Source organism: Lissotriton helveticus, chromosome 3_1 (genome assembly GCF_964261635.1).
Source record: "Lissotriton helveticus chromosome 3_1, aLisHel1.1, whole genome shotgun sequence".
In the NCBI taxonomy this organism is placed as follows: domain Eukaryota; kingdom Metazoa; phylum Chordata; class Amphibia; order Caudata; family Salamandridae; genus Lissotriton; species Lissotriton helveticus.
The window spans coordinates 1,927,045,405-1,927,072,714 of record NC_136061.1 but is presented as its reverse complement, the minus strand read 5'-3'; the positions used below and the strand labels follow the sequence as shown (position 1 = coordinate 1,927,072,714).

Sequence of the window (27,310 nt, the reverse complement as noted above, 5' to 3'; positions counted from 1 at the left end):
AACATAGTGTTAAGGACAAAGGCAGGTACAGGCAGCCTAGCCCCGGGTACGCACCTGAGCTGTCTCTTTTTCAGAAGTGTACTCCCACAGGACAGATGCCGCAGTTCCTCCAGTGGTATGGCATCCACCAGCCTAAGGATTTCCTGTGTCACCATCCAAATCGCCAAAGGTTCAGAAGAGGCAAACCCAGCTGTTTAATACATTTACAAACCATCATAATATTAGAAACAAAAGCCACAATCTGTCTCACATTTCTTTCTATTCCTGGAAAACATGGACATACTACAGACAACTATTTCGACTGGTTCAGACTGTAATTACACTTAGACTGAAGATGATGTTTATGTACACAGAAGAAGCAAGGAGGAACTGAACGTGTACTGACAGTGCAGGTATAGTGTCCGGCTTCGACTCCAGGTGCCGGTCTTTATAGGGCCCACCTAACAGTTCCAGGTGTTAAAAAGGTAGTTATACCACAGTGGCACATGATGTTGGACACAAACAATGTTGTAATTAGTCAAGACTGCTTTAGTTTCCTTGACTCTTTGATGGCAGCTGTAGTTAAGCAATCAAGGCTTACTTACAGACTGTGGTGAGAAGAATGGCACACAATGGGATGCTCACCTACACCCGTCATTCAACAAGCCTGATCTAGTTTCCAAATAAAACCTGCCATGGCTCCTGAGGGCTGCTCAAAGATTTAAGGAGACAAAAAAGCCGTGAGGATCGATTTCACACACAGTTTTTTTTTTTGTCAAATCTATTTTATTAGCATTTTATATTTTTCAAAGTACAGTGCAAGGTTCAGTCAGCATAACATGACAATGCAGTCGCGCCAGTACAGCATTGATATATCTCGGATCAGTGTGGTATATAATCATGTAGCCACGCTCACTTTAACACATATGGGTAGTACGTGCACTTTGGCCTAGCATATACATGCAGGGTTGAGTCCCAGAGTCTCTTGGAGCGTTGTATGGCTGGCTGCCAGTCCAATCATGCACAATAACATATTTACGGGGTGAATCCCACTACTGTGAATTTACGCATAGAGATGACATTAATCTAACATTTAATGCAAACATTTAAACTATAGCGGCAAAAACACATACAGAAACCCAATTTTTCAAATACCTGCAGTTCCGCCACGCACTCGAGCCCAGTCTGGTGGGTCTGGAGTCGCTACCGGAGTTCAGCCCCCTGGAAGCGAAAGTTTTCAAGGGAGACCTTGGAGACAAGAACGTGTCACGTATTTATCAAACCCTTGTCATCCATTGTTCCTCTACTCTAAGCGCATTAAAGGAAGCCTGGGAAGGAGACGTTGGACCCCTGGATGAGGACGATTGGAGGGAGACCTTGGAGTCCCCGTGAGGGACTGCTATTGCGGTGCGCCTCAGGCTAGTCCAATTTAAATATCTGCACAGGGCCTATTACACGAGGGAACGACTGTGGAAAGCAGGATTGATTGGATCCCCGGAGTGTCTTCGATGCGGAGCTGAGATGGGTACCTTGCTGCATACTGTATGGTCGTGTGCTGGCCTGACCAAGTTCTGGAGGGGTGTATGGGGCTGTCTGTCGGAGGTGCTGGGGTGGGATCTTCCCCGTACTCCTCGGCTGGGCCTTTTACATGTACTGGAGGGCGTGGGGGGGAATACCTACAAGCGCCACCTCTTATTGTTGGGTCTTGTCGTGGCCAAACGGGATTTGGCACGTGCATGGAAGAGTGATAGCGCCCCCCCCCCCCGTTGACCGTGTGGAAAGCAGGGATGGATTATTTTATGGGGCTGGAGCGCCCCGTGTTTGAGGCCAGAGGGTGCCCCCGGAAACATTAAAAGTTTGGAAGGGGTGGGCGGAATATAGGGGTTTAGTTCTGGTACCTCCAGTGGAACCCAGCGAGGGTCTAGATTTGGAAGATGGAGTATAGGCCTGAGGAGGCGCAAGTTTCCTGGTTAGACACAAACCATTATTGGAGGCTCACTGGGATCACGTGCACGGGGTTAGGGAGGGATAAGGGCTGGGTAGGTGGGACACTGGGTGGATGTGGGAGGCGGGGGGGTAATTGGGGTTGTTTTTGATTGGGTTTATGTGATGCTCATACCAATTTTGACGTTTGGCAGGACTCTCCTGACTGTGGAGAACTGCATATATGCTCTACCTGATCAATAAAATAAAAATTTTGTTGTGAAAAAAAAAAATACACATACAGAAGCGCATGTTAATCCTCTCCCCCCATCCCGCTGCCCCCGGTGCCCTCCCCCATGTGTATCATTATGTGTGAGCATGCATGCATCTCAGTCTTGCGCGCCCAAAGGCAGAGAGGCCTAGTATGGCAACATGCTGTGTCAGTAAAGTAGCCCGCGGCATGCTCGACCGCCTGGGGTACCTATTGGTTAGCTCAGGCGTAAGGTAGGCTCTATGGACAATGAAGAGTTGTATCTGGCGAAGGCGCATGTTTCGGGGGATACGTACCGGGCTCTTAAGGAGCCTCTCCCACTCCTTATCAGTTAGCACCCTGTCCATGTCTCGTTCCTACTTGCCTCTGAGCGGGGCTAGACTGATCTCTGTGTGCGCCCGTATCGTTGCGGCGAACCAACGGACCAGATGCCTACCCCTCCTCATAACGGTCATGTACTGCATAGTTAGATGCTGTGTAGGCTCCGTCGCCATGTCGCCCCAACGAGCTGCCATCTTCGCCACGAGCGAGCGATGCAGCAGGAACCCCCCAGGAGTTAATCCATCTTCAGATATCAACGTTTCATAGGCCACCAGCTCTCCATCCCTGTATAGATCTCCCAGTGTCCGGATATCAGGCTCTCCCCACTGTTCCAGCAAAGGGTGAGTGTTCACCCCCCCGCTCCCAGGGGAGCCCTCTAGAGGTATAGCAGGCGCATATGGGAACACCTTTCGGATGAGGAATAGGGCTCTACGAAAGCATTTGTATACTACCGCCAGTAACGGCGGAGTGGGCTTCTCAGGCGGCGCCAGTGGGTGAAAGAGAGCGATGACACAGCCTAAAGAGTACGGCGGTTAGATCAGATCGTGGCAGTGTCTTCCCTATCTGCCAACCAGTGGGCAATCCATTGTAGCTGCGCGGCCAGGTAGTAGTGCTCAAAGCAAGGGGCAGCCAACCCTCCCCTGTCCATTGGTAGGAACAGCTTCGGCAGCGCTAGCCGATGTCTGGACGTGCCCCAGATGAAGTCACGAAGGACCACGTTGAGTTTAGAGAAGAAAGAGGTCGGGATGAACAGAGGTAAATTAACAAAATAGTATAGGAGTCTGGGAAGCATGATCATTTTGGTCAGCGCCACTCTGCCCGTAATTGTCAGCGGGAGCGTGGACCAAAAGCTTATCTGGGACTTGAGCGCTGTCACCGCTCGCCCCAGGTTCCCATCAAACAGGTCAGCTGGTTGGAGGTAGATCTGGATCCCCAAATATTTGAAGGTATCAGCCCTCCATTGGACTCTCGTGCCCCCTAGACAGTACTCTGGGTCTTCCACCTCGCTGTCGAACGCATATAAACAGGACTTGGCCACATTTACCTGAAGTTCCGAGATTTTAGCAAACTTGTTCAGTAGCTGGGCCAGCTGCTCCGGTATACTGTGCACGTGGCTAATGAATACCAGTAGGTCATCAGCATATAGAGAGACCTGGTGTATAGCATCTCCTAGGGGAATGCCCGCGTCCAGGGTCTGCCACAGCGCCGCCGCCAGGGGTTCTATTGCTAGTGCAAACAGGTGACAGGAGGCAACCCTGCCTGGTGCCTCTGCCCACCACCACCTCCTCCGAGACGTATGGGCCCAACCGTACTCGCACTACAGGTCGTTTATAGAGGAGGTCAACCATTTGCAGGAAGTCCACATCAAACCCGAAGCGCATCAGCACCTCAGCCAAGTACCCCCACTCCAGACTACCAAAAGCCTTTTCCAGGTCAATCATTAGGCATCCCGCCCTAGGCCACCTCCCTGTCGCCTCAGTCGCTATTCTAAAGAACCTCCTGAGGTTCAAGGACGTGGACCGCGCCGGCACGAACCCATTTTGGTCAGCGTGAAAGAGGTGTGGGACCACTGGCGCTAGCCGTTCAGCCAGCAGCTTTGCTAGGATCTTGTAGTCAACATTAAGCATTGCCAGCGGCCTGTAGGAACCCAGATTAACTGGATCCCTATCAGGTTTGGGCAAAGAGACCAGGAACGCCTCTCGCATGGATGTGGGGAGTGAGCCCTCATCTATCGCCACGTTATATGTGCGTAAGAGTAAGGGAGCCAGGGTGTCTCTGTAGGCTTTATAGTATTCAGCCGGCAGGCCATCAGGCCCCGGTGTCTTCCCGGTTGCCAGGGACTGGATCGCATCGCCCACCTCCTCTAGTGTGAGGGGTGCATTGAGGGCGCCTCGGTGTTCCTCAGGAACCACCGGCAAGGTGACCAACTCTAGAAAGTATCCTAGCGCACACCCAAGACCAGTGCCCGAGCCCGGTATAACTGCGTGTAGTGCCCAACCAGGGCACAGTGTATCTCGCGTTGCGTATATATCATCCCTCCCTCCGGCGTGCGTAAAGCTCCGATTGGCGTTTCCCGGCTCTCCCTTTGAATCAACCAGGCTAGCAGTTGTCCGGCTCTATCTGCCTTGGCGTGTGTTCTAGCTGTGTGCGCCGCATAGTTGTGATACCAACTGTTCCATGAGAGTTGCATGTGAAGCGCACATGTCACTCAGTGTTTGTGCGTGCGGCCCGCTCCCCTCGCCCTCTCTCTCGTATTGTAGCAGCTCATTCTCCAAGCGCATGAGGGAAGTGGACAGTTGCTGGCGTATATTCCATGAGGATCCCATACAGTGCCCCCGTATGACTGATTTGTGCGGGTCCCATTCCACCGTCGCGCTGCTTGTAGTCCCCTCATCATTATCAATGTAATCTAAAACCGCTGTGCCCAATGAGGAACGAAACTCAGAGTCCTCAAGCGCAGCCGGTTGGAGCCTCCACGTAGGCACAGGTCTGCCTCCCAGTTAAGCTTAAACCGTAGGGGATTGTGGTCGGAGTGTGTCCTCTCCAAGTATTCCGACTCGGTAAGCAAGGGGAGCAGCGACTGGGTGCCAATTATCCGGTCCAGCCGGACATGTAAGCCATGCACAGGGGAGTAGTATAGTATGAGTACACTTTGTCTTCAGGATGCTGCACCCGCCATAAGTCCTGTACCCCCCAGTGCGCGTGCCAATCTCTGAACGCCTGCGCGGTGGACAACGCCGTCGTAGCACGGAGCGAGGGGAAAGAGCGGTCCAGCCTGACGTCCAACACCATGCTGAAGTCCCCACCTAGCACCCAGGGGAGGCCAGCATATGGATGAAGGACCTGGTTCAGGGACTCTAGAAAAGAGGTCTGGTTCATATTGGGGGCGTAAAGGGAGCCTAGAGTTCCTGACCATTTAACCTTCCCCGCACCAGGCAATATCTACCCTCTGGATCTATGTGCACGTCCTTACAACTGAATGGGACACCTGCTCTTACCCATATCAATGTGCCTCGCGCATGTGCCGAGAAAGTGGTGCCATGTATTTGCTCCCGCCAGCGCCTGCATAGCCTGCCAAGTTCGACCTGCATCATACGTGTCTCCTGAAGGAGGGCGATCCCCACCCCGTGGCGTTGCAAGTAGGAGAATACGGAGTAGCGCCGTTCCGGTGTGTGCATACCGCGGATGTTCCATGTCAATATATTAGTGTGTGCCATGCAGCTGCGTATGTCCTGCCCGCACCTCGCCATAGGAAGGCCTCCAGGGGGAGCAGTGGACAGCATCTGGGGTGAAAGTCAATGTGCCGAATACTAAACAGAAACAATGAAAAAAGAACCTTGTAACTAAAAGGGCGAATCCCCGGAGGGGCATACGTCCAAACTTCAACGGGATCCACTCTCAGTAGAGGTGGGAGGTCAGCTTAGTGGCTGACAAGGTGGGTGTGCCGCCAACGACCCAAAACTTGCGAACAGCAAATACTCCTAGATATTCCCTTATCCAGGGTCTTTAGAGTGTCTGAGATGTGTTCGGTACAACTGACAAACTGCAATGTGACGGGACGGCGCGTTCTGCCCCCTAAGACCACTCTGTGCAGCAGGCGCCCAACCGCCCCTCCCAGTCGGCGCGCCGCAACATAGCTATGCTGCCCCATCAATTCTGCGTTCTAGACTTGCGCAAGTCACTAAGGTCGGGAACTAGCCCCAGTAGCATGTAGCAGCCAACATATAAAGGATATAGCAGACAGCCTGAGGAGCATAGGCATTATAGCAGTCCATCGCAGGTCTGTTATCAGTCACGCAATGTAATCCGCCGTCTGCGGAGTCACTGCAGGTAGAATAGTGTCTTCTGATATCACAGTGGATGGTGACGACGACCCGCTTGCGATTATTTCAGCCTGATGTCTGTAGTCTGTGCCTTCATTAGTGTCCACCACTCACAGCGTTGCCACCGCCTCGAGCGCCTCCTGCCGCTCTTGCCTGATCTTCTCTGGGCTGGGCGCTGCCAGCCCCGGGCCCACACTCCGCCGGGCCTCCCTCTTCCTCCTCCTTCTCCTGGAGCGCTGCTCTTGCTATCCGCCCTCTTCTGGGCCCGCCGGTCTCGTCCCTGACCATTGTCCCGTCTCCTACAGCCACTCCCAGACATCAGATGGAGCCTCGAAGACGCGCGTGCCCTCTTTGGTGATCACTCGTAAGCGTGAGGGGAACAACAAGGAGTAGGGTAGTTCCAGCTCCCGGAGCTGTTTCTTCACTGCTAAATAGGAGCCGCTTAGTTTCTGCACTGTTGCGGTGTAGTCCGGAAAAAGCATCACGCGGCTACTGCCCACTCTGAGGTCACTCATCTTCCTGGTCTCACGGAGCACTGCGTCCCGGTCGCGGTAATTGAGCAGTTTGAAAAGAAACGGGTGAGGCCGGGCTCCTGGCCTCTGGGCCTGCGCCGGCACCCGGTGTGCCCTTTCCACCACGAAGTGCGGGGATAGCGCTCCATCTGGCATGATCGACCACAGCCAGTCCTCAGTGTATCTCTCTGGATCTTTCCCTTCTACTCCTACCGGCAGGCCTACCACCCGGACGTTGTTGCGCCGAGAGCGCCCTTCTGCATCTTCCGCGCGATCCTCTAGCGCGTGCACCCTGTCGACCAGGTCCTGCAGAGCCGAGGCATGACTGCGTACCACTGGCTGCAGTTCTTGAACTGTTTGACGCTGCGCTGCGACAGAGTGCGACAGTTTGCGATGATCCGCATGAAGCAGCCTGAAGTCAGATGTGACTTTGTCCAAACGTGCTTCCAGGGAGGTCTTGGTTTGTACCAATGTGGCGCCAATGCGTTCCACCGCCGCCAGGACAGTGTCCATCTTGGCCGCCAAGTGGCCGCAGGCTCCACGGCTGTCCGCCTCGGCTCGTGCATGTGATCTGCACCGCTCACTTCTTGTTGTTTCGCTGTGGTCTTGTCTCTTAGCCTGCCCACTGCTAGCTACTGCGCTGTAGGCATCAACACACCTATCTCTGTGCCCAGCCGTGGCCTGGGAAGAAGTCCGCCTTGCTCAATCGGATAGGGCCGCGCGCCAACCGGAGGCGGGGGGGGGGAAGAAATGGCGACCTCGTCCGCCCCCCACCGCCGGACGCCGCGTCTGGAGTGACCGGAGTCCGGTCGCCGCGCAGCCCAGAGTTGTCAGTCAGTGTTCGCCCCTTCCCAATGAGGCAGATGGGTGCAGGCTATGTTTCACTTTCAGGGGTGCCCCTGCTTCAGCCACACAGGGGGTCCCCTTGTCCAGTTCCCACCTCTGACTCAGTCCCAGTGTCCAACCGCAGCAGCGTGCAGAGAGCGGCCAGTGTAGGTCAGGGTCAGGGGCCGCACACTGCAGCGCTGATCAAAATGGCGCCTGGGACAAAATGGCTCCTTAGCATTTGGGACGTATAGCCTGCCACCTCGCTTCTGTCCCACAGCGCCTGCCCTCCGTTTCTATGCTGGCCTGGTCCTTAGTTGAGCACCTGTTGCCCCCACAGCTAGTAGGCGATAGTCCAAATGTCCGGCCAGCAGTGTTCCCTGTCCCAGCAGCTTACATTATGGTGGCAATTGCGTCAGCCTCACCTCGCAGAAAGTGCCAGCGCCAGACAGCCGCCACCCGCCAGGGCAAGTCTCAGTGCCACAGTCCACCACCAGCCCCCTACAGCACGCCACAGGCTTACCACCTTCGCCTGCAGCCAATAGTCCTCCAGACCACACTCTCGCCAGGAGATGCACGACGCGGTCCGCCTCACCGTCTCCCGCTGTGCTACCTCCGGGGCTCGGGTCTGCCAGCGGACGAGCCTCCGCCTCTCCCTCTGTTGACCAGATTGTGCAAATGGCGCGCCTTGAGTGGCCTCTGCACCTCACCACAGCACTAGCCTTCCGTGCCGCACCTCCGTCTCCTCCCGGCACCGGTCGCATCCGCCGCCTGTCCCGCAACCTCTCACGCCCCCCCCGGGCGCCGCCTGCTGCCCGGTTATCCACTACGGGGCCTCCTCCGGCAGCCGCAGCACCGCGCAGGGGTTCACTGCACCCAGCAAGTCCAGCTCCCCTCGGCTCCACCAACACTTCAGTACCGGTCGTCTTCCGCAGCGTACAGATCGTAGGCGGATTTGCGCGCCTTTCCAGCTCTCACACACCGCCGCCGCACAATGGCCGCTCCTCCTCCACCGGCGTCTCGTTTCTCGCCGCAAATCACTCCCGCAGACTCCGCAGCCGGTCACACGTCTACGCCGCCCGGTAGTCAGGAGTTGAGAACACTTTCACAAGGAATTACAGGATAATTCAGGGCCCGCCGGACGGAGCTCTAGAGAGTCACGTCCGCCATGTTGCCTGGCTGGCCACGCCCCCCCCCCCCAGTTTCACACACGCTGTTGTTCTAATCCTACCAGTTTGCGTTCTGCCAGTTCTCATGACACACCATAATTGTAAAATGATGAATAGGGTCTAACCTACAAGTCTATAGCCCTCACATTTTTTAATTATGATCCCAAACAGATTTACTATAGCATACCGTTACTAAGAACATGGCTATTGCCTAGAAAATAAATAGTTCTACCTTAATTTACAAGGCAGGTTCTTTAAAGACTCAGACGCACCTGGGTCCCTATGTCTGTGAAGACCTCAGTCTTCCAGTCTTCGGCTAAATCAATAGTGCTGTTCAGTAACTGTAAATAATTTGTCACTAATGGGCGAGACAAAGTGGCAAAAGGTGAACGTCTTTATGTAGCAGAGCAGGGTTCTGCTGTTGTCATTTCGATCAGGGAACAAAATCAAAAGATAATGCAATAAAAATGTTCTTCCTGGTATTATTCTGATTTGGGATCCTTTAGAAAGATGCTTTACACTGCCCTAGAGCTCATTTGGTTTGAACATGCCACGGGAACCATCTGAATGGCCAAACAGGCATATATTGATAAAGGTACATTATTTTGAACCCTGGGAATTTGTGAGGCCCATGGGCTTAGGTTTGAGAAGTGCTAGGGGACAAAGGGATCCTTGTTCTATTGTGCAATCAGGCAGGCCTCTGGTCACTGTATACCACCAGATGGAGGCAAGAAGGCACTCCCGACAACTCCTAGCAACCTCACAGCATAGGTGGGGGTGTCACTGCTCTGGGATGCTCACCTACACCTGTCATCTGACAAGCCTGATTGTAGGGCTAGAGGCACTCTTGTGGTCTGACACCCCTTAAAGACCATTGATTACCATTATTTTAATTGACTTTGGTGTGTTACTTTACCCCACCCTTAATGTACAACATCCTGCATATGCCTTGCTTCTCTTAAAGGTTTATTTCTTGTAATGTTGCTGTCTTTCAGTGGGAGCTGTCACAGAGAACAGAGAGGAACAGCCTTGCCAAGAACAGAGCGTATGGGATATGAGAGAGAGAGAGAGAGAGAGAGAGAGAGAGAGAGGGAGAGAGAGAGAGAGGAGAGGAGAGAGAGAGAGAAGAGAGGAGAGAGAAGAGAGAAGAGAGGAGAGAGGAGAGAGAAGAGAGAAGAGAGAAGAGAGAAGAGAGAAGAGAGAAGAGAGAAGAGAGAAGAGAGAAGAGAGAAGAGAGAAGAGAGAAGAGAAGAGAAGAGAGAGAGAGAGAGAAGAGGAGAGAGGGGAGAGAGGGGGAGAGAGAGAGAGAGAGAGAGAGGAGAGAGAGAGAGAGAGAGAGAGAGAGAGAGAGAGAGAGAGAGAGAGAGAGAGAGAGAGAGAGAGAGAGAGAGAGAGAGAGAGAGAGAGAGAGAGAGAGAGAGAGAGAGAAGAGAGAGAGAGAGAGAGAGAGAACTTTTTGGTCTTGAAGTGAACCGTTGTGAGCAGTGGTGCACAAATGTGCACTGTGTTGTACATTGAGAGATGAAGTATGTGCAGTGGTGCACAAATGTGCATTGTGTTGTACATTGGTAGAATACGAAGTTCTTACTATTGGCTTTGACATGGCCTTTTGAATTCTGCCTCTGCATCGCTCGAGCTTTATCTGCGTGCACAGCCACGCTTGCAAGTTGTTTGGGTTAATCACGGTCAAGGATTGTTTTTGTGGGAGATTGTTTAATGTACCCTGGAAAACCTTTTGTGAGCTTCGTCAAGTTAAAGGCTGGAACATGCAAGATTGTTGAGGGAACGTGAGAACTCCTTCCTGCCATGGAATGCTTGCTTGGAAGCTGGCCAGTCCTGGTAAGATTCCTCTGGCACGAGGGGAATGTTTCTCGAACCTTCTAGTGCAAATGTTGAGTCTATAAAGCTGGTGTTTGTTGACAGGTGATTTTGGGTGCTCACTTACAGAGAAGACGTACTGCTGTAAGACAAACGGAACTTGAGTCCCGGTCGAGAGGCCAAGCCAGCTCTGAACGGGCTTTCCCAGCGAGAATTGGCAAGGATGTGGAGTAAACGATCGGGTGAGGTGATTTATTTCTGACTAGTGGCATTGTGATGCGTGGTTCCAGTGGCTGTGGTCATTTGAAGTGTTGAGTTTTGATAATTTCCATTGGGATGTGTGGCCAGTGGCTTTGATAATTTGAGGTTTTTCTTTGTGATTTGTGACTGAGTGAGGTGCACATCCAAAGTAATAATTTAATGCATCTAGTATATATATATATATATTAATATATATATATATCTTTTTGATCTCTTGCAGGACGTCCAGCATATTATATTTGCTTGAGTCTTATCTCAGATTATTTGCTGCTTCCATATTCATGGTATTATTCATGCATTTAACTGTTGCATTTACTAAGTGTGTTATTATTGCTTGCATATGAATATATATATATGTATCTTGGTGTATTTCAATGTTGTTATTTTGGCATCTGGGAAAGCCTTTTAGTGTTAGAAAGCATTGTGTAAAATAAAACCCCAAGCCTTATTCTAAAAAGAGAGTCTTTGCATTTTGGAAAATAAAACCCATTTCTAAAGGTGTTAGTTGTGTTTCATGTCTCCTTCTTTCGCTGAGTGTTGAGCCACAGTGTGGGAGATTCTGTATTATCTGAAAGGCGAAGCAAGACACTGATCTAATTTCCATATTGCACATGCCCATGGCTCCAAAGGCCTGCTCAAAGATTTAAAAAGCCAAAAGAGCTACCTGGATCTGCTTCACAAACTCTGTTGACTTATTCCTACCTGATCCATCTTGACCCTCAAGTGCCTGGATAACCTGTTGGGTGATTATCCCTGCTATATAAATGAATTTGATTGATTAATTTTGCTTTCGTAACAGTTCTTGTAACAAGTCCGTTAAAGTCAACCTTTTAAAGTCCTGAGTCCAGTTACATCAGTGTGTTATCCCTTTATGTGCTTTTTCCATGGTGTCCTCATCTTGTGTCATAAGCTTGCTGGGCTGCAAACCTATAAAACAGATCTGTCCTCTTTGTGGAAGAGTTCTGAACTTTTCTACAAACAGACTTTACATAGCTGACAGTTAACTAGCTAAATTAAACCACACAAGCTCCCAAATAGGACCCCTCCCTTCCTTGTTGCCCCAGTGCCTTCAAAATAGGAAGAAGTCTCTCTGTCACTAAGAACTGAGTGACAGAGTCGACTGACCATGGACTGAAATTAAAGCAATTCTAGCTTTGCCACACAGGCGTAAGAGAGGAATAGTTGACAAACTTGATAGCTAGCTTGTAAGTATATTACTCAAACTAATAGAAATGGACTATGCCAAGATATTGTACTGTTAAAAACGTGAAATTGCCAATAAAAAGTTGTTTTAAAAGAGTATTCTTTTAACCCCAAATAGGATAAAACTTCTCATGCAAATAATCTCTAGGTTGGAGGCAAGGTCAGAGCTAGTGATCCCAAGTGACAGCTCTCGCCAAAAAGTGGTAAAGTTGCCAGCCCTGGATGTGCGAAAGCAGCATTACCTGTGCCAAGCTTTCAGTTGACTAAAAGAAGGCTGCTACGGGTAATTGCTATCACCATCATGACCAACAAATCATTCGAAATCGTAGCGAGGAAAGTAATTGTGCTGGCACAACGAACTAAAGTAAAGGGCTGAGGTCAACAGCCATCCTCATATGTATATTTAGAAAATGTTCAGTTTGGCACAGGCGCTCTGGACATCAATCCAGGTCTCTTACAGCACATTGCTGAGTCCAGTCAATGCATACATGAGAGGACGACTTCTCCACATGCCGAGGACTCAAAAGAGTTGGGGGAACAAGGATGCACCAGCTTCATTCAGTTTGTCTAGCGTGGTATTCTCCCTGTTCTGGAGTACCTATCATTTAAATCCAGTTTTATAGACGAAGTATAGTTCACAAAGAGACAAATAATTATTTATATAGTTTGTGGGAAGTGATACACAATAACCTTTGCACAGGAATTAGTTAATCCACAAACAGGATAAACCGAACGTAGGGTGTCCTGGTGATCCTCCGCACACATAACCAAGACACCCACCTCCAAAGTATCAAGAGTTGTGACTCTACTCTGATCTAGAAGATACCTTCTCACCTTTATATATCAATCATGCAAGACACAATGAAAACTTTCTCATTCTTGGCCCCAGGGTGAGGAACAATCTCTATCATAAAACTCAACTGAGGCAAATGCTAACAGAGAAAAGTGGAGTTGGAGACATACAATGTCAGTCACTTTCATGGGTACTAGTAAGTTAGGGTAAAGCCATCATAATGAGAAGGGAGTTGTGCCATACTTTGGACTTTGATGTGAGCTTTCTGAGCCGTGCCCAGACTGAATACTCTGTGTGAAAGGTAGATGTCTAAATTGTCAGCTCAGTCAGATGAAATGAATCGAGTAGTAAAAGCTCAGTGTGTAAATATTCCAGATCAATAAGAAGTACTGGCAATGGACCAGGATGCTGCAGTAATACTCTACTTGAAAAGGTGTCCCCAGGCCAATGTTCACTGGGAGTACAACTGCCCTAGCAGTGTCCCCTGCCATTTATTTATTGATGGAGGGCCATGCACAGATAGTCAGTTATTGGGAGACCAGGAGACGGTAAAAGGGCAACAATGTCTATGTTAGAAATGGGATCCCTGGCTCGCCAGGGCTTGCGCCAAAGTCAGTCAGAGACCACCACTTCCACATCAGGGCAAGGGAGTTACACGCCAAGATAACCCCTGCTCACCCCCTTGGCAACGTAGCACGAGCAGTAAGGCTAAACTCGGAGGCAATGTGAGTTAAGTGTTTGCGCACGCACCCAGCAACAACACCCAAGGACCACCACAAAGGAAACTCCACACAAGGTTATGTATAAAAATAGCCTTTGTATTACCAAAACACACTAGATAAAAACACACACTTTACAATGTGCCAACAGGCACGGGCAGAATTTATAGGGGATATGTACAAGACAGGGCCACATGGACCACTGTCAGGAATATGCACTTTTAGACTTAGTACTTGGTAGAATTAGCACTCGTAAGAATAGTTATTAGCACATAGAACACTTGTAGAACCAAATAAAAAAATGTAGCCCAAAATATAACAAAGTACACAACCAGTAACCACTGGTAACCGGTAAGTACCACCTACGCAACCCTAACCACCTTAGGAAAAGGTCATGCAGGGAACCAGGACCTCACTAGCAACACCTGTACTAGGAGAAAAACAACCACCTAAGTATCACCATACATTTAGGGGTATAAGCATAGGAACATTACACATGATGCATAAACATTCAGAGGTGCAGGGAAGAAAAACACAATTGTGCAAAACTTACATAAGCCACCACCTGTGGCAGTCCCTAGGCCAACTGGCCTTGTTGGGGCAATGACGCCCTGTGTCCCAAAGTCAGGGCAGGCTGCGCAGGCAGCCAAGAACAAACCTAAACGTGGCAGCTGCCCACTAAGTGCTGGGCAGCTGTAGACACTGATGGGGCCAACGTTGGAGCCTTGTGGGCTCAAGAACAACAATGGGGCCAAACACAGCGTGGGAGCCTCGGGGCTCTAAAGAATACGCCTGAGCCCCTCGTGGGCTCCTCAACAAATGGTGCCTTTTTCGCTGGAATCCCGCTCGGGGGACTCGGAACCAAGATCTGCCCCTCAGAGCCTTCTAGGGTCTAACAAAGAAATGCCGCCTTTAGTGGAGTCCCCCCTCTGGGGACTCGAAGTACAAGATGCCCCGAGCCTCGTGGGCTCTCCAGAAATGCTCCCGCTACGGTGGAGTTCCGCTCGGGGGACTCGGGAAGGAAAGGTACCTCTTGTGGGAGCGGCCTCTGACCCAACAGGGCCGCTTGACCCATATCCAACCACGGTGCCTCTCTCAGGCACTGCAGCGTCCCCGGAGCTTCCCCCAGCCCGTGACACTCACCGGCTTCTCTCTGGGGACTCCGCTTCGGTCTCTCGGCTCCTCTGCTGTGCTCCGGGGCTCTCCCTCACTCTTGGGAGCCCCGGGGGAGGGACGCCGGCTGCTGGAATCTCCTTTGGGCAGCGCGGGGCTCTCTACAACACCGGAGCCCCGCCTGCGCCTGCAGCCGCTCTGCCCCTCGCGCCGCAGTCCCAAGCGCGGGACTTCCGGGTCTCTGGAGGGGCGCTTCCGGGTCATCGCAGGCAGCGCGGCGGCCCGGCGGGGAGGACAACGTAGCTACTGGCACGGTCCGGGGCAAATGCCGGGTGGGCACCGGCTCTTCTTGAGTAAATAATAAATCGAGGTGGGCACTCGATCGGGGTACCAAATCAGTAATTAAAATGGGTCAGATGCCGGGTGGGCACCGGCGAAGAACAAGTGAAGCGCTCTCAAGCGCTAAGGACAAAATAAAAGCGCTCCCAGGCGCTATAAGCAAAATAGAGCTCCAGCAAAGTTCTGGAGGCAGGCAGGGGGGCAAGGCTGGGCCCAGAGCCAGCTCACTGGGCCTTCAGGCAGGGAGGCAGTCCAAGTGGTGGTCCTCCTGGCACCCAGCAGCAGCAGCAGCCCCCCTCAGATAGGATCCTGGAAGAGAACAGATTGTGAGGGGACACAGCCCCTTTTTATATTACTAAATCCTTTGTCTGGCTTCAGGGTGAGGGGGCAAAACCAGACGCAGCTGGTGTGTGAGCACTCTTGGTGTGCTCAGCCCCTCACTCTATTCACTGGCAGGGCTAGGGTTGTTAGACGCACCACAGGGGGCGGAGCCAGCATTGTGTGGGGAAAGCCCAGCCCTATTCAGGACCCAGGTGCACCACTCCCTCACATCACACATGCTAATCTCAACACGCACCACCGGGCAGACCCCTCATGACTCATGGAGCCTGGCACCCCAGCCAGCTCCAGCCAATCACACGCCAGCACATTCACTGCACAGACAGGCACACTTCTAGAAGTGGCACTTCCACACTAGACACATACACACCGCATGCATCATTCAATCACACGAGTCCGCACATACCAGACTCGAGCCTGCACACCCCACGCATCAGAAACTACCAGGGACACATACATTCCCCATGCATTCCTATGGGAGGGTAGGCCTATCTCACAACATGCACTCAGAGTGCGCACGCACTTTCCACTGGGACACAGTGAAAGTGCGCAGAAACCAAAAATCACCATCACCAGGTCACCATTAAAAGCAAAAGTTTAGGGGTGAAACTGTCAGAAGGGCCAGGTCCAACACAACCCCCTTCCAGCCAAAACGCAGGGGAGACCAATCACCACCGTGATGGACTTCCCTGCTTGGGGCGATAGAACACAGACGGGGGCCCGCAACTGCAGGGACACCCTCCTGTTCTACGCTGCGGTGAACCCCTAGGGTTCCTTCTAAAACTACTGTAGGGACTAGCTGGGCTACCCCACTGGTACTCCCCAGCTGTCCTCGGCCTGGACCAGGCCCTAGGCCACCCAGGTGCCACCGGTCCTTGCCTATTCGCAGAGTGGGGGGTAGGAACCCCTGGCACATAGTAGCCATTTTCCACTCTTCCTGTCTGCAGGACAGGACTAGACTGCCACTGGTTCTCCAGCCTAGGGTATACAACCTCAGGCGGACCAGGAGTCTCAGGGAAGGCTTTCCCTCCCCTACCTCTTCTCCTAGGGTTCCTCCTCCTCCGGCGAGGGGTACACCTAGAACGCCATTCCAACCCAGGGTTTAACCCCTCAGGTTTCACCGGGGTCAGAGGTGGGCTCTCCCACCCTCTGCACCCCCTTCCAGAGTCCTGCTCCCTACCAACTGGGGCGGTACCTCTGGAAGAAGAACCGGTCAGGACACTGATTACAGTCGTCCGTCCCTCCAGGTCAGGTGGATCCTGAACCTGGCCTTCCAACCTCTGGTCTAGAACCTTTGGTGGAATAATTGCCTGGCCCTCCAGGACTTCTGGGGATTTACACACCATCCCCCTGAGGCTAACAAATGACACATATGTTGTGTGACTGTCTGTCTGGCGCAGATCTCCCGTCCCCTGTCCACCTGACAGTGCACGAAGATCCCCCAGAACAGAAGTGGTGTCACCATGGTCATTACACAGGAACCTAGCCCAACTGGGTAGTCCCTGACCCACTGGTTCTTCCACTGGGGAACTCATCCCCCAATCAATCCTCACGCGGGACTCCAGTACCCTCCCTATCGGAGCGGCACTGCCAGACTCTAGAACCACAGGAGCTCTGTTTACAGACGCTCCAGGTCCTCTCCTCATTAGGAGATCCTCCTCAAATGGACTAACAGGACAGCCTAGGTCCCCAACCTGGTGTTCCCTACAGAAACCATCCAAGTCCTGAGGCAGGGCTTTGGGCGTCTGGGGACCCTCGGTCACCCACTTACTCCTGCTCCACTGAGCCAGGCAGTAAGCCCCTACACCCTCCTCGCTGTCCTGGGACCTAGCTGGGCTACACCGGCCCTCTTCCACCATGCTGGGCTGGAAGATACCTGAACCACTACTTTTGGAATCACTCCCTAATGACTCTAGACAACCTCTAGCACTTTCCCAGAGCTCTGCTTCCTCTGCAAGCGCCCAAGGACTAAACTATTCAGACTTCAACAGGTGCTGGCGAAACTCTGGACAACAACACTGAGCAACTGCTCTTTGAGAAACATATTCACCATTCCGTCCCTCTCATCGTCCGGGTTAGCCGCCAGCCAATCCTCCATTGCATCAGAACAGTCATTCACAAAATACCCCCACTTCTGGTGAGGTGGTTTCCTATGGTTCCTGAACTTCAACCTGTTCTCCTCCTCTTGGGAAACAGGTTCCATACTCGGGGAACTAGGAATGGGACTGCTCGCATGGGACTCTATATAGCTGCCACCACTGGACTCAACCCGCCCTGGGGAGTCGAGAAAATTAAAACTTTGCACAGGGGATAGTCTACCCTCCAGAGAAAACCTCTCTCTGGTGAAGGCCCTCTATCCTCTCCTGCGCTAAGACCCTCTCAGTCTCTAGCTTTTGTTGCTCAAGGGCCAATGTCCTAAGACTCAACTCATGAGCCCATAATGCCATCTTCTCCTCTAAGGCTAACTTCCTATCCTCCTCTGGGGACAGGGAAGGGGATGAGGTGCGGCTTCCTACACTGGACACAGCAAGGGACTCCCTGTCTATGGGGTCTTCTCTATCTGCTGGTATCTATGCACTGTCATCTTCTCCCTCCTCTTCAGAATCTTCAGGGCTCCCCACAGACCCACCACCCTCCTGGTGTGAGGCCGGGCCCTTTCCCTACTGCGCTCAAGATCCCTTTGATTCTTATACCATTGGACCAGGTGGCCCCTAAGTTCGTACAGAGTGTCTGACTCACCCACCCCTATGTCTCTCTCTCTACAGAACCTTTCCAACTCCTGCATACTGTACCAAGCTAGATCACCTAAATCAAAAGCAGGTTCCATTTTGGCAGACGTTCTAGAGAAAAGGGCAACACAGGGGACCTAGGGGTCTGACCTTAACACAGCACTACACAATTCACAAAGGTATTCAGCAAGTTCCCTATCCCAGAGAACTCACACTCACTTGTCCAGTGCAACACACCATTCATCCACACACAACCCCCCCCTCGGACTGGTAAGGCAGTTTCTACCACCCCTGATTCCTCAACCTGACCACACGTGACACAGGTACCAACTCTGGGCGCAGGGCGGGGAACAAATGTACTGGACACAATTACACAATGATACCTTTAGGAGAAGAAATATGGAACTTAAAAAAAACAATAATCCCCAAAATGTGGTCATCTAAAATGCAGAGTTTTGTAGTGCGGCCAGTTGCCACTGCGGTACAGCGCAAACACAAATCCAGATCCCTTTCGCTGCCAGCCAATGTTAGAAATAGGATCCCTGGCTGGCCAGGGCTTGCGCCAAAGTCAGTCAGAGACCACCACTTCCACGTCAGGGAAAGGTAGTTACACGCCAAGATAACGCCTGCTCACCCCCTTGGTAACGTAGCACGAGCAGGAAACTTAAACTCGGAGGCAATGTGAGTTAAGTGTTTGCGCACGCACCCAGCAACAACACCCAAGGCCCACCACAAAGGAAACTCCACACAAGGTTATGTATAAAAATAGCCTTTGTATTACCAAAACACATTAGATAAAAACACACACTTTACAATGTGCCAACAGGCACGGGCAGAATTTACAGGGGATATGTACAAGACAGGGCCACATGGACCACTGTCAGGAATATGCACTTTTAGACTTAGTACTTGGTAGAATTAGCACTTGTAGGAATAGTATTTAGCACGTAGAAAACTTGTAGATCCAAATAAAAAAATGTAGCCCAAAATATAACATAAAGCACACAACCAGTAACCACTGGTAACCGGTAAGTACCACCTACGCAACCCTAACCGCCTTAGGAAAAGGTCATGCAGGGAACCAGGACCTCACTAGCAACACCTGTACTAGGAGAAAAACAACCACCTAAGTATCACCATGCATTTAGGGGTATAAGCATAGGAACATTACACATGATGCATAAACATTCAGAGGTGTAGGGAAGGAAAGCACATGACGCATAAACAACACATTCAGAGGTGCAGGGAACAAAAACACAATTGCGCAAAACTTACATAAGCCATCACCTGTGGCAGTCCCTAGGCCAACTGGCCTTGTTGGGGCTAGGACGCCCTGTGTCCCAAAGTCAGGGCAGGCTGCGCAGGCAGCCAAGAACAAACCTAAACGTGGCAGCTGCCCACTAAGTGCTGGGCAGCTGTAGACACTGATGGGGCCAACGTTGGAGCCTCGTGGGCTCAAGAACAACAATGGGGCCAAACACAGCGTGGGAGCTTCGGGGCTCTAAAGAATGCGCCTGAGCCCCTCGTGGGCTCCTCAACAAATGGTGCCTTTTTCGTTAGAGTCCCGCTCGGGGGACTCGGAACCAACATCTGCCCCTCAGAGCCTTCTAGCCTCTAACAAAGAAATGCCGCCTTTAGTGGACCCTACAAGATGTAGGGTACAAGATGCCCCCCGAGCCTCGTGGGCTCTCCAGAAATGCTCCCGCTACGGTGGAGTCCTGCTCGGGGGACTCGGGAAGGAAAGGGGCCTCCTGTGGGAGCGACCCTCTGACCCAACGGGGCCGCTCGACCCGTATCCAACCACGGTGCCTCTCTCAGGCACTGCAGCGTCCCCGGAGCTTCCCCCAGCCCGTGACACTCACCGGCTTCTCTCTGGGGACTCCGCTTCGGTCTCTCGGCTCCTCTGCTGTGCTCCGGGGCTCTCCCTCACTCTTGGGAGCCCCGGGGGAGGGACGCCGGCTGCTGGACTCTCCTTTGGGTAGCGCGGGGCTCTCTACGACACCGGAGCCCTGCCTGCGCCTGCAGCCGCTCTGCCCTTCGCGCCGCAGTCCCAAGGGCGGGCCTTCCGGGTCGCTGGAGGGGCGCTTCCGGGTCATCGCAGGCAGCGCGGAGGCCCGGCGGGGAGGACAACGTAGCTACTGGCACGGTCCGGAGCAAATGCCGGGTGGGCACCGGCTCTTCTTGAGTAAATAATAAATAGAGGTGGGCGCTTGATCGGGGTACCAAATCAGCAATTAAAACGGGTCAGATGCCGGGTGGGCACCGGCGAAGAACAAGTGAAGCGCTCTCAAGCGCCAAGGACAAAATAAAAGCGCTCCCAGGTGCTATAAGTAAAATACAGCGCTCCTAGGCGCTATAAGCAAAATAGAGCTCCAGCAAAGTTCTGGAGGCAGGCAGAGGGGCAAGGCTGGGCCCAGAGCAAGCTCACTGGGCCTCCAGGCAGGGAGGCAGTCCAATTGGCGGTCCTCCTGGCGCCCAGCAGCAGCAGCAGCCCCCCTCAGATATGATCCTGGAAGAGAGCAGATTGTGAGGGGATACAGCCCTTTTTTATCTTACTAAATCCTTTGTCTGGCTTCAGGGTGAGGGGGCAAAACCAGTCGCAGCTGGTGTGTGAGCACTCTTGGTGTGCTCAGCCCCTCACTCTATTCACTGGCAGGGCTAGGGTCGTTAGACGCACCACAGGGGGCGGAGCCAGCATTGTGTGGGAAAGCCCAGCCCTATTCAGGACCCAGGTGCACCACTCCCTCACATGACACATGCTAATCTCAACACTCACCACCGGGCAGACCCCTCATGACTCATGGAGCCTGGCACCCCAGCCAGCTCCAGCCAATCACACGCCAGCACATTCACTGCACAGACAGGCACACTTCTAGAAGTGGCACTTCCACACTAGACACATACACACCGCATGCATCGTTGCGCAGCATTCAATCACACGAGTCCGCACATACCAGACGCGAGCCTGCCCACCCCACGCATCAGTAACTGCCAAGGACATATACATTCCCCATGCATTCCTGTGGGAGGGCAGGCCTATCTCAACACATGCTCTCAGAGTGCGCACGCACTTTCCACTGGGACACAGTGAAAGTGCGCTGAAACCAAAAATCACCATCACCAGGTCACCATTAAAAGCAAAAGTTTAGGGGTGAACCTGCCAGAAGGGCCAAGTCCAACAGTCTGTAGAAGGGACATGTGGGAAGGAATCCCTCTGCACATACAGTGCCAACTCCTGTGACACCTTGGCGGAGACTCAACTACCAAACGCCTTTGTCTGAGAGAAATATTACTTTTCTCAATTCAGACCTCATCTTTAACAGCAAAACCTAATAATATGACCAGCAGGGAGTCTGCATTGTAGGAGGTCACTGTCCCTTTGCCCTGCCCAGTCGCTACAATTTGAAATCTCTGAAATTATGGAACTAAGAGAGAGTCTGAAATTATTTAATGTTTCTGTATACTTGTGTTACATGGAAGGAATTGTAAGTCTGAATAAATGCAGTTTGCATTTAAAACGGTGTTGTCTACAATACATGATTTCTGACTCGTATCTTGAATTGAGGAGTAATATTTTGAAAATGTGAATTAAGTGCATGTGCTGTCTATTTAAAGTGCAGACCTCTAGCAAAGAAGTGCTACTCTTGCAGTTTAATTTGCAAATAAGTGCTATCATTGCCTAATGCAATATAGCAGCTCCGCTGAGAGGTTCAGTACTGTCTATAGTAAATAAGGCAGCCTTAGTGAGAAGTAATGGTAATGAAACATTAAATGTATGGCAGCTGCGCTGAGATGTGCCAGTACTAAAGTGGTGATGTTATGATTGATTGCCCTAGTGTCCCTATTAGTGGAGTCACCATGATCAAATATTGCACCCTAGACTCACATCTGCGTGATGGAAGTCCTCTAAGTTATGATTTTCCATTTACAGCACTGATAGTGACACCATAAATGCGTGCTATCAACAGACCTTCAAGAATTTGTGAACTTACCAGTCAACTGGTGTGTGAAACCACAGACCACTGTCAACTAGATAAGTGAATTCACAGACCAGAGGTATTTCAGTATATGAAGTTATCAGTCTGCTTAGATGTCGCAGTATGAAAACATCTGACCATTGATAGCAAACTGTCTGACATTACTTGACCAGCACAGTCTACGAAAGCACTGACAGAATCACAAACCAGTTCTCTCAGGCCAGTGAGGTGTGTGAAAGTTGGAGATAAATGGAGACTCTTATTTATCCCTTTCATACGCAAGATCAATGCCTTGGTCCTTTTCCTTACCTTGCGGTCGTGTTTTGTGAACATCAGTGGGCTGGCCAGGGTCACTCTGATGAGTCTCGGAATGGAGGCTACTTGAAAGGTCATTCTTTGGAACAGCAACTTCACTTGATGCACTAACAGCAACAGAAATATTAAATAAAAGAGACCATTAGGTTGAATCAAAAACTGTTAATTTCCAAGCATTTCAATTAACTTACATCTGAAGCAGTTGTTCTGAAAACATTTGTCATTGATGAGTCTTCAAGAAAGATATCATGTACTTTGTTAAACTGGGAATTTAGGCAGGAAGCATATTCCTATATAACCAACCCGTTCTTTACAATCAGCTTTACAAGTTAGAAGTCCCGGTTTGCAACAGTCACTGCTCTGTGCCCTGTGATAGCGTGCTCCGCAGAGAGCTCTCAGCCCGCATCTCCTTCAATTTGCATATGGATCTCACAACAGTTCGGGTTGGTTAGTTTGTATCTTGAACCCTAACTTCACGCACATTACAAGGTTCTGATTGTAGGATCATTACAAGGTTCTGATTGTAGGATCATTACGAGGTTCTAATTGTAGGATCACTGGTAAATGTCCAAAATCTGAAAGTTGTCTGGGGAGTACTAGAGAAGAAGCGTTTTGATACCCAAAGGTAGAGAGGATAAATAACCATTTTCTCTGTAGCTGTGACTTTCTGAATTGGCACTAGGTCAGAGGGATGGGTTGCGGTTGAGTGCACAGTAGTGCAAGAATTGTTTGTGATGGGTATGTACCTTACCGCTAAGCCCTGTATACTAAACTGGGGTGGGATTGTGAGCAAAAGAATGATGGATTTAACCCAGATCTCTTGACTGGAGGTGAATGTTTTGATTTGTTCTGCATTCTGTCCATCAATTGTGTGTCTTTTGCTTCCTCGCCCTAAGTGCGCCGGGTATGCCAAGACATGGGTCCCGGGCTCACTGTGCCACTGGAGTCAAGCTATCCTGGCTGATGAGGGGTGAAACCCCGAAACTGGTCCTAGGATGCTCCTTTCCGGTCCAGGGAGGACCTGGTTTGGCAGTTCGGGCTGGACTGTTCCCATGAGGCTCAGGGTTAAGACTGATTTGCATATGGCCAGGTCTAAACTGGGGTGGCATGGTGAGCAAAAGAATGATGGATTTAACCTAGATCTCTTAACTGGGGGTGAATGTTTCTGCATTCCGTCCATCAATTGTGTGTCTTTTGCTGTATACTGTATCAGGTAAATCTTGATGAAATATTTCCAAAATAAATGTCATACATCTCAGATACTTCTGGAAAAATGTGGGGTGATCCATCAAGTAGGGGCTGAGAAATAGGGAGTTGACTGACAATTTCCATAGGAAAAATTAGACATTACAGAAAAAATGGCTGAACGGAACCAAATTTGCCAGAAAGCTAGATCATTGCTCAGAAATCATACTCTTTGTGATGTGGTGCAAATCTATTTGGTAGTTTTTGAAAAATGAAGGTCCCAAATTTATAGATTGATTGGCAATTGGCCCAGTGGGACTTGTACCACTGAGCTGCACAGCTCAGTGCTTAACTTGAGCCGGTGGTTGGGGTGTGGGCCACAGACACTCTTTTTTGGCGATATGCACTTATTATGCCTCATCAGACATTCACAGAGAGCAAGAGAGGGAACAACACACAAACTAGAAAAAAAGAGGAAGAGTAAGACCAATGGAGAAGGAAGGACGGTCTGCAGCCAATCCCTCCCCTCCCCTGCAGCACACAGCCTTTGGCTGTATGTAGTGGGGGTTTTGGCCGCAAGCCCTGGCCTCTGAGTAACCTACCCTATACCATGCACGGCCTTCTGCAGCACCAAAATGTAAAATGTGAGCCTATTGGCTTTATCAAGGTTGAGCATGTCAATATATATAAAGCAGATGTGTCATCTTTCTCAAAAAATGACCAATAAGTTTATTTGCATGTATATTTCAATACTTGACACATTCCAATGTTTTTAATATTGATTACTAAAAACAAATTCATAGAGGTTTATTAAAAAACATGTCAATTACTTTTTACAAACTTTTAATTATTACATATTGTGGGTAGAAATGTGAAAAGAAATAGACATTTAAAAATATATATATAAAACAACCATGGCTCTGACTCTTTATTGTATTATTTTCATCCCAAAAATGCAATCATAAAAACAACCACAAGAGGGCATTGTGTCTTTTTTATACAACTTCAGGCCACATAAAATGCAGGCATAAAACCAGGCCCTGGATGCCGCTGGATTCCCAGCTGTAGAGCAGAAGTTCCAGCCTAGTTAATGCTTTGAAAAAATATGGTAAGTTCTCTTGGGTCATAGACTCAATGACCCAGGGGGCACTGTTTTATTTTTAATGTTGGTGGGGCGCAACAAAACTCCCTGCAGCCCCCCACAATATAAAAAAAATGTTTGGTGGTGCCCCAGTGCCCTTCTCCGGATATCACCCAAAAAATATCATCCCTGTGCCATGCCTACAACCCCACTGCCCTGGCATACATCAGTCACCCCTCTAGCTGGGTGCCCTATGCCAATGGTGTGGGCACAGGTGCATGAGCCCTGTGCCCCTACAGTACCCACGGCCATTCCTGGGCACTGTAAGTGCAGTGATCCCATTAAGAGTATATGGTGCTGGGAGGTTGTCATTACGAACTCCACAGCACCATAATAGCTACACTGAAGACTGACAAGTTTGATATCAAACTTCTCAGCACATTAAACCCACACTGATGCCAGTGTGGGATTTAATGTAAACTGCACCACAGACGGCATCTTAGAGATGCCCCCTGAAACCTAAACTACAATCCACGTTTGGTCTGAGTGGCTGCCGAGGCTGCCACACAGCAGACATGTTGCTGGACCCCTGGGTGGAGAGCCCCCCGCTCTCCTGGGCCTGCAACAATGCACATCCTGGGCGAGGTGCTAGGTCTCCTCCCCCAGGATGGGCAGGGGGAAGTTTTAAAGGTATGCCGCCTTTGTGAGCTTCTCCAGGCCACTTGCTGTACTCGGCAACTGGCCCCCACCAGTTCTAACACCCACTTTGGTGGGAAGACTGGTGGGAAACCCTACGTCAGGAAGGGGGGTGTGCTAGCCTGTGCCAACCCCACCCCTTACATGGGAAAGGCGAGGTGAAGCACGACCCCGGGCTCCAGCCATCTTGAAGATGGGGAGCCCTGCCCAATCACAGCTAGGCTCCTGCCCCCTCCCACAGGAGAGGAGCAGGCTAAGGGGTGTACCCACCCCAGGACAGGGACCCATTGGTCCCTGCCCTTGTCCTACCTGTAACGCCCCTAAACTTAGTATTTAGGGGCACCCTGAACCTTCCTTGCTCAGATCCCAATAAGAAAACCAGAAAGAAGATCAAGAAAAAGAAGACCTGCCGTGCAGCAGCTAACAACAGGACGACACCAACTGACTTGGCCCCAGTCCTACCGGCCTGTCGATCCTGGAACCTGCTCCTGCTGAATCCCGGCGACTCCTGCAGACAGCAACCTTGGACAACCCAGAGGACCTGCCTGCCTTGACCCTCTAACAGATCGGGACTCCCCTGAACAGAAGCTCTGCTCCAACAGCAATACCCCTGGTGCCAGCCAGGACTGCGAATCCATACCACTCTGCATCCTGCAGGACGTCCTCCCAGCGACTGGCACCCGAAATCCTGTGCCCAAAGACCCTCCTCGACGACCCAGACGACCCCTGCAGTCTCAGAACCAGGGACCCCACAACCGCGACCAGCTGAGGGTAAGATTTCCCGACGCCAAAAGACATCCCTGCACCCGGCGCCCCACGGTCCCTTGTGCCCTCTTTTGGGGTACCTACCGCTTCTCCAGGATCCCAACTTATCCCTCTCGAAGTTGTGATCGCACCTGAAGAATCTGAAGAGAGCCGCCCGAGTGCCGCTGGAGGTGCAACTTCTACCCTACTCTACTTCCCCACTTGCCCTGAGTAAGTGACCAGGAGCCCAGCTCCCACAGCTGCGTGGCCTGCTTGCTTGCAGCCACCAACCACAGGCACCCTCCCCTCCATTGGATTGCATTGGGCCTACTCTCTCTGCACCCGGCTGCCCCTGTGCCGCTGAGGGTGTACCTACTGTACACCTTTCTGACCCTGGGAGACCCCTGAGTCTATGCCCAGAACCTTAACTTCCCCAGTTGAGTACTCACCTGCAAACCGATAACTCATTTCCTGCCATAGGATAATATTGACTAGTTTGACCCGAAAAATCTTCCAAGTGTGAAGATTTGAAACTTAAAAATATTCATCTAAAATCAGCTGAATAACTAAATCGAAGTACTCACCTGTGATCAAGAGTGAAGCCAGTACTGTACCTTGTAGCCCAGTACTGAACCACAAAAGTAATCCTAACTGTGTTTACTAGTAACCTGAATTTTCTCCTTGGAAACCATTGACTGCTTTTCTGGGAAATTTCTTTTTAAGTGTCTACTTTTAAAAACTTGAAATATTCCTTAAAAATCGTACCATTTACTGAAACGTAATTACTTACCTGACTTAAGTAGAGATCCCAAGTAGAGATCCCAGTGCTGGACCCAGGGGCCCAGTACTGGATAACAAAAGTAACGAGAACGTACTTTACCTGTGAACTGATTTCCTCCCATAGGATAACATTGCCAGATTTTTCCTGAAAAGTTTCTAAGTGTGAACTTTTAAAATACAGTTATATTCTTTAAAAATCACTGCTCTAACCAAAACGCTTTTACTAGACTGTTTTCAGCTTAGGTCCCGGGACTGAATCTAGGATCCAGTCCTGGAGTTCCAAAAGTAATCTATAAAGTAATCAACTGCATTTATGTAGAAAAACCCATTGAGCTCAATGTTAAATTGTGTTTAGAATTGTGTTGCCCATTGCAACCACTGTACCTATTGTGCT

At 50.8% G+C, this 27,310-nt stretch overlaps 1 protein-coding gene across 3 annotated transcripts in view; it reads right to left on the bottom strand.

Annotated features, from left to right (window-relative positions):
* BLM (BLM RecQ like helicase) overlaps nucleotides 1-27,310 on the bottom strand; it is a 526,815-nt gene that overhangs the window by 325,453 nt on the left and 174,052 nt on the right. For all 3 annotated transcript variants that reach the window (XM_078682948.1, XM_078682946.1, XM_078682947.1), the window contains exons 5-6: nucleotides 22,425-22,537; nucleotides 55-190 (exon numbers count right to left, since the gene is read on the bottom strand). In XM_078682948.1, the coding sequence (XP_078539074.1) occupies nucleotides 55-190; nucleotides 22,425-22,537 (249 nt within the window). The remainder of the gene's footprint in view (nucleotides 1-54; nucleotides 191-22,424; nucleotides 22,538-27,310) is intronic.